Source organism: Alligator mississippiensis, chromosome 6 (genome assembly GCF_030867095.1).
Source record: "Alligator mississippiensis isolate rAllMis1 chromosome 6, rAllMis1, whole genome shotgun sequence".
In the NCBI taxonomy this organism is placed as follows: Eukaryota; Metazoa; Chordata; order Crocodylia; family Alligatoridae; genus Alligator; species Alligator mississippiensis.
This window is the reverse complement of record NC_081829.1, coordinates 76,612,827-76,630,863: the sequence shown is the minus strand read 5'-3', so window position 1 is coordinate 76,630,863 and position 18,037 is coordinate 76,612,827. Positions and strand designations below refer to the sequence as shown.

Here is an 18,037-nt window from a genome sequence, read left to right as displayed (position 1 = left end):
TGGAATGTTACCTCAGTGCACGGGTTCCCCTTTGGGGCAGCCTCCAGGGTCGTCGCACCTCCCGGCGGGCTCTCACAGGGCTCCGACCTCCCCTACACACCGGCCACTCGCCACCTTGGGTTGCCGATCTTCGGGCCCCTTTGGCATTCTCCGCTCTCCCCAATCTCTGCCCATGGCCTGCCAGCTACGTGCCTGAATCTTCAGGCCTTGGTGTATGGTCCTCGAAGTCCTTGGACCTGGTCCCTCCAATCTGACTCCCTACTGCCCTATACTGATCACCCTGTGACGTGATGTGCCAATCCCACCATCGTGACAACTGAGACCCCAAGCTACTGAGCCAGGAGGCCCCGAAGGATGCCTCTGGTCTATGGGCCGCATGGATTCCCCTAGGCCTGGGTTCCACAGCTCCAGCGGCTCACCCCACTCAGGTATTGAGTCCCCGCCTCTTCCTAGGCCTGCAGTAGGCCACGTAGGTCACCTGTCAGGTCCCTCTTTGGGTCTTCGGCCGCCCTCCGGTGTGGCCCAATGAGGCTTCATTGGCCACATCCCCAGTTACCTCCTCTCCTAAGCTTTAATGACGGTTCCTTCTCTGCTCTCAGTGCCGGCGTGCACCGATGTTACTCTCTCCCTACTTCTGCTACCGGTCTCTCCACCGGTGCTGCTGCCGGGTCTATCCCGGGTGCTGTCGCTGTGGCCTCCGCCGGCTTCTTCACCGGCGTAACTCCTGGCTCTGCTGCAGCCTCTACTGACGGCGTCACCACCGACTCCGTCAGCTCCACTGCCGGCCTCGCTGCCAGCTTCTATGCTAAAGTTGCTGCCGGTGTTCCTGCCGGCTCTGTTTTTGTCGTCGTTGCTGCCTCTGTTGGCTCCCCTGTTGGAGCCTCTCCAGGCTCTGCCCCCGACTCTCCACACTGCCGGGTGTGGTGGCTGAGCCCCACCAAGTGAGAGTTCTCCCCTCAAGCCTCTGCTTGTCAGCCACCTCTCCTCATCATCGGAGCCACTTTTTATCTCCGCCAGGCAGCGTCTCCCACCCACGCTGCTCGGCCGCAGCTGAATATACGTACGGTTAATTATCCGCAATGGCGGTCTCGCCGTGCACATCTCCTCCGGCTCTTCGGGCTCTGCGGGAGGTAAGTGGGGCTCTCCTTTGGCCTGGGCCCCTCCTGCAACCCTAGCTCCCCTGGGACAGCACCCATGCTGGAGGTTGCCTACTCTTGAACTATGTTCTTTGTCATTCTGATATGCAATTTTTTCCCCACACCATTGTTGGTCAGTACATCTCATTGTCCAAAACCAAAAAATCATACTTCATTATATTAATTTCTCCCACTGAAGTGGAATTCTGAATTAGTGTAACAAAAATGAGGAGAAAAAAAATTGCAAGTGTACTGGTCTCCTCAATTGTGACCTTCTTTCAAAACAATCTCATTGGATCCTTTCAGTCTATAAAGGAAACCAGTTCACAAGTCTCTTCAGCTAGGAACAGACATTACACATAAACTGGTTTAAGTGATCAGAATCTGGTTTAAAGCTGTAACAGAACAGAAGTTGAGTGCACATAAACCAGTTTCAAAATGGCTGAAACTGGTTTGAGATAAACCTCGTTGAATGTAATATTAGACTTAACTGATTTGGGTCAAACCAGTTTATGTAATGTCTGTCCCAGACCCTTGGCTGGTTTAAACTAAACCAGATACCCCCAGCATCCTGGCATGCACTCCAGGCTTGGCAGGACTCTCTGCTCCACAGAAGGACTAGTCCCTTCCCTCTGCTCCCTGGCTGCAGCTCCAGGACAGACTTGCAGGCACAGAAAGTCTGCCTGGCTTGTCCCTGCTAAGCAGGGATTATTCCCCCCTCCACTATGCCTTACACAGACACCTCAGCATTAGCTGGCAGACCACATGCTGGCTACAGTCTGTGCTGTGGGAGACGACAGAGACAGACAGGCTTTTGGAGCTAATCAACAGGTCGCTTAATGTCCTTACTTGGAAAACCTGTTTAAGAACAGCTCCATTAGTTAATGGAGAGAGGCTTTGTTTTCTTAACTGGTTGATAAACGCTGAGTTAAGGGTGATAAATATTCCCTGCTGGGCTGCTTGGGAAGAGTGGGGGAGAGGAATAATCAGAGCATCTTTCTGGGACCTGGCCATGCCCCCCCTCAGTTCAGTGCTGTGGAAGCAAGTGAGGGCTGCTCTAGCACCCCCCAGATTCTAGCCTGAGCCACTGCAGGCATGTACCCCCATGTCAAGAATGAAAAGGGAATGTGTATAAATCAGTTCAAGTTTTGCAGATTAGACTAACCTGCAAAGATTGAATCAATTCAGGCCCAGGTTTTTTGAATGTCTGTCCCTAGCCTTTATGTTCACTGGGTACCCTCATAATTTTATTTTATTAAGTATTAAAGGTTTTCAGCCCATTATAGTTATTTTCAGTTTGACAATTTTTGACACAGGAAAGAGATTTTAGCCCAATCTGTACTCTGTTATACAGCCTCTTTATAGTTTTTGCTGCTATACTGTCCTCTGATGTCTGTGCTGTTTCCCACAGAATACCAAGTTTAAAGCAGTCAAGGCACTGAATGGTCCTGGGCCAGGATAGCCACAAGATCAGGTAATGTTCTAACATGCTGCAATTCTCTAGTGCCAGGGAACTGTTGACCACAAGGGCAAATCTGTTCTGTAGGTTGCTGACCTTTTTCAACCTGAAACTGTAGTATGGACTTCCACAGGAATTAAGGACCACCTGCATTCACCAACTTTCACTCTAAGAACAAAAGTGCACCACATAGACCTTGTCTTACTTAAAATAAAAACATAGTAACATAAATTTAAAAAAATATGTATCATTAGAAATATAAAATACTGTACTTCACATGCTGTTCTTCCCTGGGGCAAGATGAAAGAATTAACCACCCATGAGAGATGTTAGTCCCATCACTTAAGGCACTACAAGAGGGTTGGCAGTGTGTACTGGCAGTGGGCCAGAGTGATCCACTTTAGTTCCAAGGCAGGCTGGTATAAGAACCTGGCTTCTGCTACTCCTTCTCCCCACTAGTATGGCATAGCATGGAATAGACAAAGCCTCTGCTGTCAAATATCACTTGCATCCCCACTCTGGGCTGAATAAAATGGATCTGCAGGATGTATTAAAAAAGATGTTCAGGTAATATCATGATGAGGGTGATAAATGAATGCTGGAATAGTTGCCAGTTCTAGTTCTTAGTATCCAATTCAGAAATAAAACAAAATTGTTGCAATGATTTGAACGGCATTTCTATACCTCAGACAGGGCCTAACTGCTTGCAATCTGTTAGTTATATGTCACTACAAGTCTGATGAATGAATTTTCAGCTGTCAGTCTCCTGTTTTAGCACAGACTCAATAATAAGCATGTGTATTTTATTATGATGTGGCTACTGCCTTTGCAAAATTCCTTTAGATTTTGGAAGAAAACAAAGGCATGAATGAACCATTGAATAGTATTTCTGATGAAGAAACAACTGTTAGCATTATGTGTGTAGATTGCTGTTGAACTGTCTATAACACATTTTTCTGGAATGTAATCTGAATAGAAATAATGTCCTAGTGAATAGGGCTGGGGAATCTGTCACAACATTACAGTAAAATTTCAATTTTCTGAAACTCAATATTATCTAAAACAGGGTCACACATCCTAAAGTTTCTTATTTACATTCAAATTCCCCTCAGTCAGAGAAACTTGATGCTCTAATGCATTCACTATCCCCCATGATATTTGAATAATCAAAGTCATACTGTGTTTTTCACTACAAAGAACACAGATCCCTTCAGTTAATGAAAGTCGTGAATCATTAATGAACTGATTACAAAAGGTATATTTAATGTTGATAATTATTAAACCATTGGGTTATGAGATATAGTTAACAAAGAAAGTCCACAGAACTAGGCAGGATACAAATGGAATATTTAGGCTCTGCTCCTACCAAGATATATGAATGTATATAATTCTGTGCATTTCAGCAGTTCCATATAAGTAAGACCTGGTTTAAACCACAGGCCCAGCTCACAGCACGGTGGCTCCTTTAATCTTGGAGTTTCCCCTGTGCGGTCCCCCGTCGCTGATCAATGGAGAGGACCTGCTGGCCCCACTGTTTGCTACTTGCTCCTGATGACCAGGAGGTGAAAACCATGGTTTTAAATATTTCACAGTTTCTGCCTCCTGTCTGTTCAGCAGCAAGTGGCAGGAGCCAAAAATGGCAGCATATTTAAACTGCAGCTTTCACCTCCTGGCCATCAGGTCTGAGCGGCAAGCAGAGGGGCTAATGGAGCCCCTCCATCAATCAGCGATGTGGGGGGTGCATGGGGGGAACTCCAAGATTAAGGGAGTCACCACACCATGAGCTGGGCCCATGATTTAAACCGGGCCCTATATGTAAGTTAATGGTACCACTTACATGTATGTATATGCATGCTTTAGCTTTTGCAAGTGAGAGCCATCATTAAGTACCACCACCACCACTACCACCACCACAGGGATAAACCCAGTTAGGGCCAGATTCCCTTCCACCTATTAGGCATGTAAGTGGATTTAAGTGCCTAAATGTGATCACACTTCAGTCTGAGTCCCTGAAAATCTATTAATACAAAAGTTGGGTGGGTCTTCCTTCTCCAAGCTGGTTTTTTTTTCCAACTCAGTCTTCAGGATAAATGGACTGTGAGCGCATCTACACAAGACATTTACTGTGGAGTAGAGTAATTAGCTTTGCAGTAAATATAATGCATCTACATGTGAGCCCTTATTAGGCAAGTACTATCCTGCTGTGTAGTTTTTCACTCAGCAGCAGCACACATGTAGATGCTGCTCTTCTGGAAAGCCCCATACTTCTGCCCTGCTGGATAGTCCCATAGCACCCTCATGCTGCAGCCAGCCCCAACACCCCTTCCTCCTCCCTCCCCCCCCCCCATAGCACACTGAGCTGGGTTGGGGAAGCAGCTCCAGGCTGGCAGGTTGCCCCCCCCCCCCCCGAGTCCCCTGATGGCCAGGGCTACTCTGACCTGGCTCAATGTGCTGTGGTCCTGGGTCCATGCTGAAACAGTGTGCCCAGGAGCACTAAATTCTGGAGCAATAAACTCTGGAGTTTATCACTTTGTATCAATTGCCTGTGTAGATGTGCCCTGTGTGTCACAAAAGACCTTGTTAGGTCTTCAGGGACTCAAACAGGGTGGTACAGAATTGCACTTGGGTGCCTACATCCACTTAGACGTCTAGGTAGAACTGGATCTGGCTAGTTCTCTGAATTATGTCAGAGAAAAGCTCCCCATCTTCATCATTCACAACTCCTGTTCAATTATGCAACAGCTTTTGGGTGGCAGGGTGAGAATCTGTTTGGATCCTCCAAAACTATTTGCCAGACATGAGAATTAATAATCCTTGTGACATTTTGACACTTGAACGTGTGGCCGCAAATGTTAAAATATCAATTGCTTTTAAAATTCTGCCTAACTTTTTGCCCTTGGCAATGGATTCTCACTAGTTACCTATGCACTCTGTTGGGAAATATTTCCTTTTATCCATTTTAATTATTTTCCCTTTCAAGTTCACTTCAAGTTTGCCTTCATACAAGATCTGAAAATACTCACACTTGGCCATAATATATAGCACTACCTTAGTTTAGTCAGAGTACAGAAAGTGCAGTACAGAGCAGGGTGGCTGCAAACTGTCTCCCCAGCTAGACTATGGCCATGGATAGACATTACATTTGTGCTGGGAGAAGGGTCTTTCTTCTGGCACAAAAAGAAAGTTTAACATGGCTTGCAGAAAAGAACTGGAAGAAAGTTAGACTGATTCCTACCAGCAATCTCTCTCCCTCTTCCCCACCTAATTTGAATGGTTGCATACTTCTATGGGGTTTTTGAGATCACTCAATATCACAGTCTTCTCCTCTCATTCTCTCCCTCTAAGAGACAAGGAAGGAGGGAGAGCACTTCTCTCAGTAGCCTGCCCAGGGATAGCTGTCAGTGAGCTCTGTGGGGACCCTGCCTTAAAAATGTCCATCCACCAGCTGATTGGCAAGGGAAAGGGGAGAAAAGGACATTCACCTCTAATGAAAATCCTCCCAGGGCCGCAGGATGGTTGCAACCAGAGAGAATGGCTCCAGGTCACCCACCCCCAACCCCACCCCCAACATGCACACTTCTCCAGATCAGTCCAGAGGAGTATGAGGGACAGCAGTTAGCTATCCCATGACAGCAAAGGTCCTGCACTCCAGGAGGCTTGCCACTGCGGGAGAATGGCTTCCAGTCCCCTCGACCTGAGCAAGTGTCAGGGGCAGAAGGAGGTAGAAAGCTGCTGTGCTGCATCAGCACAGTTACCCAATGATATGAATGCCTGTTTATAACCTAGAAAACATTACACCTCTAAGAAATGCATTTCTATTTCCTTGACTTATTTAATTGGTTTCTGTTTTATAAAGTATTCAAATTCCAAGCTTTTGCAGATATTTTTATCCAAAAGTAGCATTCTCTGTTTTTCAATGCAGCCCACCCAAACGAGAACTTTTCCAATGGAGTCTGCTCTGACTTCCTGGCAAATACTCCACTGTTGAATACAGTCTCCCATCTCTTTGCTTATCTATAAGTCCATGTATATCAAGGTCAATGGGCAGATACAGAGGCAATGTTTCCCCTCCACATGCACAAGAATGTGGGTGAGAAGGGAATAATATGGCCCAAAGTTTATATAGCCTGGAAGCCCTCTCATTTGTGCCATGTTCTAGACTTTCTCTAACCCTTTAATAAACATCAGGGAGTGAAGTAATGTGTCACTTTGTGACCTCAAGCGAGGCATTTAGCCTTCTATTGCCTCATCTGCACAAGGAGGATAATTATGTTTACTCGTTCGTAAAGACCTTTGAGATCTGCAGGTGAAAGACTTCCAAACTTTGAATTTTTAGTGTTATTATCAATCATCTTCTTCTTGCATTGAGTACAATGATAACTCTGTGTAATAAGTCACTGAAATGGTGTGTATCCTTCTGGATATTATTAAAGGATAATCCATACTACAGTGAAATTCTTATTTTTCTCGATGAAATAGGCAGCAAATCAAACAAGCCAAATAAGGAAAGATGAATGAGTTTTATATTTGTGAGGAGAAAATTGGAAATAATATAATGTTAATCTTATTTACATTACATAGATAAATGTAAAAATATAACAACTGCTTTTCTACAACTATCACCTTTCAATAAGCGTCCTGAAGCCATTTGATTTAGGAAACAGAGGGTGCCTATACACGAGCAGTAAGGCTGCTCCAGTATACTGTAGTTACAGTGCATTGGAGCAGATTTGATTAACTGAGTCTGCTGAAGCATGGTAATTACCGCACTCCAGGAGACTCCAGCATCTCATGCATTGACATCCCCATGCTTAAAAATGGTGGCAAGAGTGTTTAACTAAAACTCATTCGATAAGCTTTAGATAAAGTGCCCCCACTGCCATTTTTTAGTGCGGGAATGCTGATACACATTCCGTCCCCCCACATGTACACACCCAGTGCATGTGTATAAACAACCCTATTGATCAAATGTTATGTCAGACTAGCAGAAAATATTGATAGTCACAAAAAGGCTTCATACAGTCATGTTACCACACAACGTTCTGGAAAATATGGGAAGGGACCATGGTTTTTAAAACTGTCATTTGGAAGATTAAACATGGTAAATGGCAAGTAAAAATTCCATTTTACAATGGGCTACACTAGTGTACATTAGCAAGACACTGGGTGTATCTATATGTGTAATTAAGGTGGAGCAATAAACTCCAACACAGTCCACACTGGAGTCAAGTGCTCCAGGGCACAGGGTCAACACGTGTCCAGGACTGAAGCACTCTGAGCCAGGGCACATCAGCCCTGGGCTGGCAGAGGACACAGGGGGACAGCTCTGGCCTCTGGGTGGCATTGAGGAGCTGTGGAGGGGCTGGCTGGGGCATGAGGGTGCTAAAGTGTAGTGCTAAGGTGGCAGGCAGCCTCTGCACTTTAGCACCCTCATGCCCCAGCCAGCCCCTGCCACCACCTACACATGCATTTCGACACACATAAGTACTCTGCTATAAGATAGTACTGTCCCCAACGGTACTATTTTGTGGCAGAGTTAATTAATTTACTGCCCCTAATACCAGTACACATGTAGATAGGAATGCTTTACTACAGAGCTAATTAGTATACTCTACAGTAAAGCATATGTGTAGATGCACCCACTGTGAGCAAAATTTTACCTGACCCTCAGAATACTCTTTAAAATGTATTCAAGTTCATTTATATCAAAAGATTTGTTTTCAATACAGAAAATGGACATAATTTAGCATAATTCTCACACTCGAGGTGATTTTTAAGCAGGGATTTGTCATTTTCAAGCAGTATAACTCTGAAAATGATGGAAACAGAAGAACTGCTGAAAAATGAGTAGAAGATGACAAAAATAGAAAAACGTTTTAATTTAAAATGAAGCAAAAGGAAGATGTCAAAAGGAAGATGTTCCCTGAAGTTTTCCAAGAATTAATGCCTGAAAATGAAATGTGTACATGTTTGCAAGAGAATATTCAGTAAAATTAAAAAAAACAAAAAACTAATTTCTTTGTAAATGACGTAACAAACAGAAACATATTCTCAAAGAGAATCTATGATTACATTTTCTTTTTTCTAGAACAGCTCGACATCACAAATTTTATAAGAGACATCTTCATCTTATTTTATGTTATACCTATATCTTTAGCATGGACACGATTTACCAATACACTCTAGGTAACTTAAACACAACTGTTTTCACAAAGCAAGCATTTAGACATTTAGCAAGCACTCAGATGTGAACACAGAAAATTAGCTCAGCTCCTAAAATGGGGCATGCCAATTTGGCATTCCTATGAGGGAAATATTCTTATGCTACTATCTTTGCAGCATAAGAAATTAGATTAGCATTACACAATGACTGAAAATTATTCATTCTTGAATAGTCCCACTATTTCTCATAAAAGATCCCTAGAAAATGTGTTCACAACTTAGGGGTAAGAAGTATGTCCAAACAGGGTTGCTTCTATTTTTTTCTTACTTATGGCTAGGTAAAATTTTGAATTAAACTGAAACCTTGTTTACTATTGCAATATGGGGTCAGGTTATGGAGAACATAAAGAACTTAGGATCCAGACCATACATACTGCTGCAGTGTCTTGAAGTACCTCAGCTTGATTCAGCTTCTCATTCAAAATGGAAAGAGGAAGTATTTTACTAGAGTTCAAGAGCAGTGTTCCTCTGCCACTAACAGTAGATCTTGTTGCATGGGTCACTGAGCACGTTTTATTATCGTTTCTTGCCCTCTTGAAGGCTCAGATGAAGTATGATACTGCCATCCCACATTAAAAGTTAGAATGTGTTTTGAGGTTTTTGGTTGTAGCCCTGTTGGTCTAAGGACACAGGCAGACAAGGTTCTTTGGATAGATGTGATATCTTTTATTAGACAAAATAAATAGTTGGAAAAATTGTTCTTTGCAAGTTTTTGAGCACAAACTATGCCTGAAGAAGGGTGTTTGTGCCTGAAAGCTTGCAAAGAACAATTTTTCCAACTGTTTAGTTGGTCTAATAAAAGATATCACATCTTGTCTGCCAGAATATGCTCTGAGCAGACTTGTCTGTCAGAATATGCTCTGAGCAGTCACATAGCAAAGCTTACTATAATCTCAGCCTACTCTGGACAGAGTTGGAGCTGGTTGTGCCCCCACTCCTTCCCCCACCAACACTGACCTTGGCATTAGGCACTGAAGCTCACATGTCCACCTGTGATGATGTGAATCCCTCATGCCAAGCACCTGGGATGTTTTGTATTGCTACATGTAAAGGTGATGCCAAACACCAGGCAGGGTGAATAGGATCTAAAACACTGTGAATAAGTTTCCAAGGCACTAGAAAAAATTCTGTACACTTGCAGAAGTTTTTTTTTTAAATGCTTTTCAGTTTTCAGTATGGAAAACATGATTTGGTTGGGAATACACAAATATGCAACATATGCTTTAGTAATATAATCAGTACATTGAAACATAAACACACCTGTTAATGTCTGATCCACCAAATTGGTTGCCATGAAAGTCACAGCTGGTGTAGATACTGCAGTTACCCTGGTGACTTGAGTTGGCATCAAAGGAGTCATATGGGCATCCATTCTAGAAGCAGCACCTGCATGTGAACCATAATGAAAACATTACTTTTTTCCATTGAATAAAATCATCTAAAATAATCTTTGTGTAATCTTATTCAAAGCACCTTTATTTACTGGCTGTTAAATATAACTGGAGACATACTCCAAAGCATTCCTTTGTATGTTTCAGTCCTTCTTTTGTGTGCGCTCTAGTTAGTAACTCTGGACACTGACAAGGTTATAAGAAAAACAGTCAATTTAAAGAAATTACTAAGAAAATCTTATTGTTTTAGTAAACGTCCAGTAGCTCCACTAGAAAATGAATTTCCTGGTGACATATTTAACCAAACAGGAACTAGATATATACCACATTCAATTATCTTATTCAAAATGAACCAAAGCAGTTTTAATGCCTCATATAGGAAAAATAGGCTGCTTAGGACCCAATATTATTCGCAGAAAATATTTGGCAAATAATTTAACATAAGAACTACTTCCAAGGAAATCACAATCTGCTCACAAACAATTCACAAATGGAAAATGACTAAATTGATCAAAAAATTATACATGATAGATTACTCATCCATTTCATCTGCTAAAACTATGCTACACTAAAGCTGGACCACTTATTCCTCAAGAGCTATTTCAGTGTAGGGCCACTGATAAATTCACTGAAAGAACTGCAGCATTAACTCACAGCTGTGTGTGATTTTAGTCTCACAAAGTTTCATGTGGTCAAGCGTGATTCCATACTTGCAAATTTTGCTGTACATCTATTTTATTGAATCCTTTACCTGTACACAGTAGTTTTTATATCTCCTTTTCCACATTACATGGTCATTGCTATAGAACACTTCTTTAATATTTACTATATATTGTAAAAATTCCTCTTGAATCTTGCTCACTGTACCTTGCATTTAATATTTATTGAATAAACGACACTGGAAAAGCTTCTGCCCTAGTGGGAAAGAAGGGGCCCAAGCTACAAGATAAGGGCCCATACCTTCCAGGGTAGCATCCATATCATTAACCATCTGGTTTGTTCTCTTTATCCTGGCCCCACATCTCCCACTCAGCTTTCCACTGGACCAGTGTCAAGGCCTAGAGAGGTGTCTAAGTAATGACTAGCTTATGTCTTGGTACCACCACCAATCCCTGGACCAATGTCCTAATTATTGGCTACTGGGCTAGAAGATGAAATGGCTACCCCAGCTCCTCTTCCATCTAAAACCTGCTAGTCATGGGGTTTTTTGCAATTAAAAGTTTGGCTTTACACATGTACATAAGTGATACTATTTTGCTGCACAGCTGTGTGGCCAGAGCAAGTATGCCTATATGGGTACTGATGAACTGAAAACTATGAGCAAGCTGCTACACACTACAGCATTCCTTTCCTTTTTCATCCTTGTGATGAAGTTTTTAGCAGAATTTGCAGATTCATTCGAATTTGTGAGGGCCATGCCATGAGTGCTTTACCACTTGCAACTTCTGGGCGGTCAACCATGTATGCGCTTTAGCACCCATGCCTCCCCAGCCCCAACCTACAAGCAAAAATTGCTGTGTATGTGCCATTTATGTGAATAAAACAAAATATGACTTAGCTAAGAATGCCTTTTGGCTCTCTGATTGCGAGACTGATACTAGATTAATAAACAAAACTACCACTAACACACAGCATGTTCATCCAATTGTTATATACAACAAAACCATTTTATGAAATAAATACTATAGCTTATATCAGCTATTTATTTATTAAAAATACTGTTTGCATCTGTTTGAATTGGAAAACTGTTTTTTTTCTTGTTCATATCTGAGATGTAAATCAGAATGTATGAAGTTAACACTGAGGCTTCTAGCTGCTGCAATTGGGGTCAGGAGTATTCAGTAATCAAAGATATAAGATTCATCCTAGCTAGACAACTGAAGAGACATGATATATTCAAAAGGTGGCTCTTCTGGAAGCAACAAAAAGAAGTAGTCATGTGTATATTTTGCTGTTATGCATGCATATCCCCTTTGAATTTAATACAAGTGATTCGTGCAGTGAGTAGAATAAATCACTCACAGTGAATGCTTGCAATTCTTCCTCCTACCTCCAGTCTTCAAATTACAATTGTAACATCTGTTGTTTCCCCAATAAGTGGAGGGCTCCCTACTCAAGTCACTTAAAACTTTGGAGAAATATATTGTAATGATCAATGGTCCAGTCAGGATGGAGTAAATGATCTGACACTGTGTGGTCACAGTAGTCCCATGCACAAAAAAAGCACCATAAAAGGAGCTGGGACAGAAGAATAGTTGAGTTAACTCCTATTGCATATCTTACAATGAATGATCTTATCACTGAGAGGGACTAGTTCCCTGGCAACATGGTTTCAATAGAGCTAGATTTCTAGGATTCCTCTACCTGCCACAGATCCTAAATGTCCCATGGGACTTCTACATCACAGAGGATACACTATGGGAACACTCAATACCCTCAGATTAGTTCCATTTTAATGAGCTTTATGTGGGCTAGGTTAATGCATGACATCCACCCTTACATTCCAGCATCCCTGCAGATAATGTCAAAAAATCATTAATTTCAACTTTCATATTGGGGGATAGCTCCCTGCCTAGACCTGATGGCACATAATCTGAACCTAGCAACTCTATAGAAATATATCACCAGGACTACTGACTAATATTTATTGTCTTTTCCAGTTAACAAGTTTTAAAGCTGCTATTTTAATGCATTCTCATATTATCAATTACAGTTTCTTGGAGGAAAATTGGAGTTTAGGCTATAAACCAGATCGGTGAGATGTACCCTCCTAAGAGCTGAAGGAGGATTTAAAAACACAGTAAATCATTTTAATGATGCTCCATTTTTTAAGACTCTGTCCTTTACTGCAGCAGAGGTGGCAAAAATATAAAACTTATGAAAGTAGTAATGTTTAACAGAAGTAGAAAGGAATTTTTTCATAAAGGGTTAAAATGACTAAGAAAACCAGGAAGACAAAATAAAAACTCTTACAAAAGTGACAGGTCTGTGAAAAAAATCTGGTATTCAGAGAATTAAATATTTGATGCATATGAGGAATAAAGTATGATATTTATGGAATTAGAGGACACAGAATTTTAAAGCACAGTGAATGCTATCGGGATGGCCTATGGTTAGTCAGAGGGATTCCCTGTCATGTTAGTGGGACACAGAGAAGATAAAGGAGATTGACTCATTCCAGGTTCATTACCTTTAGGGTTTCAAGAGTGATCCAGAAAACAGTATGATCAGCTCAGCAGTAATATTATCTGGCAAGGGACAACCATACCAGATAGGATTCATAATATGCCAAGGGCATTCCATGTTTGCAAGATTTATTTGGAGAAAGAAATGGAATTTGTACCCATGGAGATGGATAAATATTTTGATCTGAGAACAGATGAATATTCGGTTTTTTGCTTTATTACTCAAAGATTTATTGTTATGGTATTGTAAGAGTGATGTTGTAGCCACAATTGTCCAGATATACAAGAGGCAAGGGTTTCTTAGGGTGATATCTTGTATTGAACCAACTGTACAGAGTTGGGATAGGCTTAAACAAGCTTTCAAATGTCTAAGGTCACCTAAAGAAGAATGTCTTACATTTGAAAGTCTATGTAACTTTATCCCAACTGTACCATTTGTCCAATAAAAAAACACCCTAAGAAATCCTTGCCTCTTGCATATGTTATTGTTATACAGTTTTGGAGTACATAGTGCATAGGGCTCTTTGAATTACAGGTTCAGATTCCTAGTAGGGTCAATTCAGATCTTCATTTTTTTAGGTAGCTAAACTGCACAGTGAACTAGAGATGAAACTTTGATCCAAGAGCTTAAGAAAATGGATGGATGTCTACTGTAGGAGCATGTCAAAGCTCTACTGGCACTTTGCCAAAATAGTTAAGACTTTGTTTTGTGCTTCATTTGTGTGTTGCTTTGTAATTGTGTTAGGTAGGCTGTCAGCTGCCAAAATCAGGAAATGGCTACCTATCAACTGAACTATTTATAAAATTCTTTGTAACTTCACAAGAAGAAAACTATGCAGGGAATATGAGTTAGCATTAACAAATTCATTATTCTGGGATTTATTTATAAACCCTCTACCTTCTGTCTATTTACCATCACCCATGACTCCTGTCTTCCAAGAGAAGCAGTTGTTTCCTGAAACTAATATTCCCTGACCACTCAGGGTAGCAAACCATCATTCTCCACTTTTACTTGAGACCCATCTTTGATCTTCTTTCTTCGCTGATGCAAGAGTGAATTCCTTTGGAGAATTCAAGTGGCACCTTAAAAGGAGTATTCCATCAATCAACACTATGCTGTGGTTTTACAAGACATTACTTGTAGTAGAACAGTAGACATCTAATAAAACCTTAATCCTGAAATCACAATCACACAAATGTGGTGGCAGATTAGGAATGGAGACAATAGAAGTTATAGGTCAAATTTAAATATATATTTATTGTATTGTGTATGTGTATTGTGTATGTGTGTGTGTTTGTTTTACATCAATATTTGTTTTTGTCCTCTGCTTGAGACATTTGAAAAAATGTATGCATGCAAGAAGTGTATCTCATATTTTTACAGACTTTTCCATGTAACATCATTCACTTAAGTCAGGGGTTCTCAATCCCTCAGCCACGGCCTGGTGCCGGGCCATGGTGGGTCAGCTGCTGGTCTGCAGCACAGTCGGCTACCAGACCGGAAGTGGCTGCAGATTGGCAAACTGTGGCTCTTCAAAGCCAGGTGGAGAGGCTGAAACGCCTTCTGCAGGGCCTGCAGCAGCTCAGCGTTTGGCCCGCCCCCTTGCCCAGAGGGTGGAGATATCCTTACCTGTCTACCGGCCGGAAATGCTGGTCGCGGTTGGTTGCGACTGCTGTACCGCGGCATAAAAACTTTGGGAACCCTGATTTAATTTTCATAATTTAACACGCACAAAAATTCTCTCCAAGGGACATATGAATCCAAAATTACAATAAATGTGCCCTTCCAATGTATTCCTGGGGCAGACTGATTGATTTAGGAGCTAGTGCAGTGGGAGGAAAAGTGCTGGGTAAAACCCAGGCCAGTCTTCAGCTTATAATATAGATTTAACTCAAATAAGGTAAAAAAAAATGAAAAGATATAAATCATAGCTACAGCATATGCATTATGGGCCAGATCCTATTCTGCCTATTAGGGCCTGCATGGACTTAGGTGCCTAAATGCATTTTATACTACTCCGTTCAGGTCCCTGAAATTCCATTAATGAATCTACTTTTGTAACACACCATTGAGTTTGATCTTAAGACTGAATCATGAAAAAACAACATGGAGGGCTTACCTCCCCTTTCAGATTAACTATTTTTCAAACAATTAGAAATAGGGCTGCGTTTAGGTGTGTAAATCTACTTGTGCTCCTCATATGTGAAATAGAAACTTGTCCTAGATTGATAGATCGATACAGACATATATTTGTATCTGTATATCAAGTGCACTGTCCTTATTGTATTGTGGTGGCACTCAAAGGTCCAAATAGTATTGGCACCCCTTTGTGTTTACTCATAAAACAGACATAAAATAGTCACAGACAAAATAAGAGTCACAGTAGTAGGGAATGCCCAATGCCCAAGGCCCCCCCGGCCGCAGAAATCATAATGGTAACAGAAATAAGACATATGTTAACATTGGTTAGCTAAGGCACAGCTAAATCGTGGCTCTAAATCACAATTTTGAAAGTAAATAAACAGCTGTACTATCTAGACTATCTAGACCTGGCCAATTTCTTGCAAATATATCTTAAGGGAGGACTTAAAGCAGGACCTTCAGAAATAGTTGTTTGGGGTGTTGTACCCATGATGATCCAGGAAATATGTAAGAAGCCAGGGGGTATTGTTTGTTATTGGGATATTTTTTATTAGATAAACTGTATAGTTGGGAGATATATTAGACAAGCTTTCAGGCACAAAGCGCCCTTCCTCAAGTTTAGGAAATAAGCTTCTTTCCCGGACTTTAGTAAGCACTTTAGCAGGGGGCAAGGTATGGCAGGACAAGGGGTGAGAATCAGGTTGCTCGACTTCTCTGCCAACTGCCCCACCTACTGCTTCTTGCAGCAGTGGAAGGTTAGAGGAGGGCATGGTATGAATTTAAGACAACCCTCTAATAATTAGATTCTATACATGAAAAATTATAACATATTTAAAAAATTTTCATGTGTAGAATCTAATTATTGTGGGGTCATCTTAAATTTGAAGTTGTCTTTAATTTGAGTAAATACAGTAAGAAAATAGTGGTGGAAGAAATGGTCAAGTTAATATTTTAGCTTGAGACTATTGATAAACCAAGTAGGACAGGAAAATAGCTGATGTAATAGGATTGCCCTGATCTTCAAAAGGAGGTCCTAATATTCTTCCTGCTACCCCCAAACTCCTTATGAGCATAGTTGTCTATTGATAGTTACCCTTGAGAAGATAGTATGAGATACTTTAGAGAACTGCTGAGAAGATTATTTGCCAACAGCTTTAGAGTATATGTCAGTAAAAAAAATCCCATTATTCCTTCTTATTTTTAGTTATTAAATCAATCATTCCTAGAAGACATCCAAGGAAGAGATCACTTTGGATTGTAATACATTTATCCCGTGTAAAATTAAATGTAAGGTTCTAAAGGCATCATTTAGAGGAGAGGAATTACATACTATGACGTTAGGCAGTTTAGAGAATATTTTATTGCATCTTGGAGATTTGAACTTGGTCATCTCTAACAAAATATTGAACCATCCCCAGTATGAAGTGATGTTGTGACTTCAGGCAGGGATGATTTCTTTTTTAGGGTCTGCTTCTGCTCCTTTTTCAGTCATTGGCAAAACTATTAACTTTGACAGGAACAGGTTCGGGGCCTTAAAAAATGAAGTAGCTCTCAGAAAGCACCATAAGGGTTCTAATGCTTTAGTGTGAGCTATACTCAAACATACTGGGAAAGTTCAGAAAAAGACCACACACATACGGTGTTCTATTTTACGAACACTGGCCAAAGGATCCTCACATGGACTATAATTTATAAATCTATAAGTAACTTTCTATAGAATAAGGGATATAATTTCAAAGTACTTTTAAATAATTTTGATGTGAACAATAAGGAAAATTTTATCCTATTACTTTCAGCTACTCTGGTAACAGATTAAAATGGTATTTGTTTTTCTGATCTTTTCTAATTTTGGTGTGGTAGGAATCAATTTGCAAATAATGATCTCCTTTCCATCTGTCCAGGAAAAGGCAGAAAAGAGCAGATAATTATTTTATATATCTTGAAGGTGACAACAAGACTCATGAAGAAAGTTAGAATGAAAATACCACACTTGCTTCACTCACATCACTAACATTTTGATAATTCCCAGTAACTTTCAGGCAGACATTTAGGGCCAGATTTCTTGAAAGTCTCTACTATATTATACTATTGATGTGTTCCCAGCAGAAGACCATGTTTCATGAGGCTGTGGCAGTGGAAAGTGAATTCAATATCTCTTACTGGAAACAGGCACCAACTACAAAGTGGATATAAACAGAGTCTACTGCTTCACTAACTCTCAAGAAGTTCACCCACTGGAACAATGGCTATAAGAAGCAAATACACTTCCTTTTTTATATGGAACAGATCTTACTTCACCAGCTTACTCTCTTGATGTATAACATAGTGGGAACATCTACATGTTCATTAATGCATAATTGGTTACTGAACATTTAATTTAGTACTTGTATAACCAAGTACCTGTATAACCATGTACTAAATTAAATGCACAGCAACCAGATTTACCACACAGTAGTGCTGGCAAATGCCTTCTTACTGATGCTACTGCACAGTATTGTATT

At 40.9% G+C, this 18,037-nt stretch overlaps 1 protein-coding gene across 2 annotated transcripts in view; it reads right to left on the bottom strand.

The window, feature by feature from the left end:
• Positions 1–18,037, bottom strand: part of TCERG1L (transcription elongation regulator 1 like) — a 241,673-nt gene that overhangs the window by 63,982 nt on the left and 159,654 nt on the right. For both annotated transcript variants that reach the window (XM_019482906.2, XM_019482905.2), the window contains exon 5: positions 10,078–10,203. In XM_019482906.2, the coding sequence (XP_019338451.1) occupies positions 10,078–10,203 (126 nt within the window). The remainder of the gene's footprint in view (positions 1–10,077; positions 10,204–18,037) is intronic.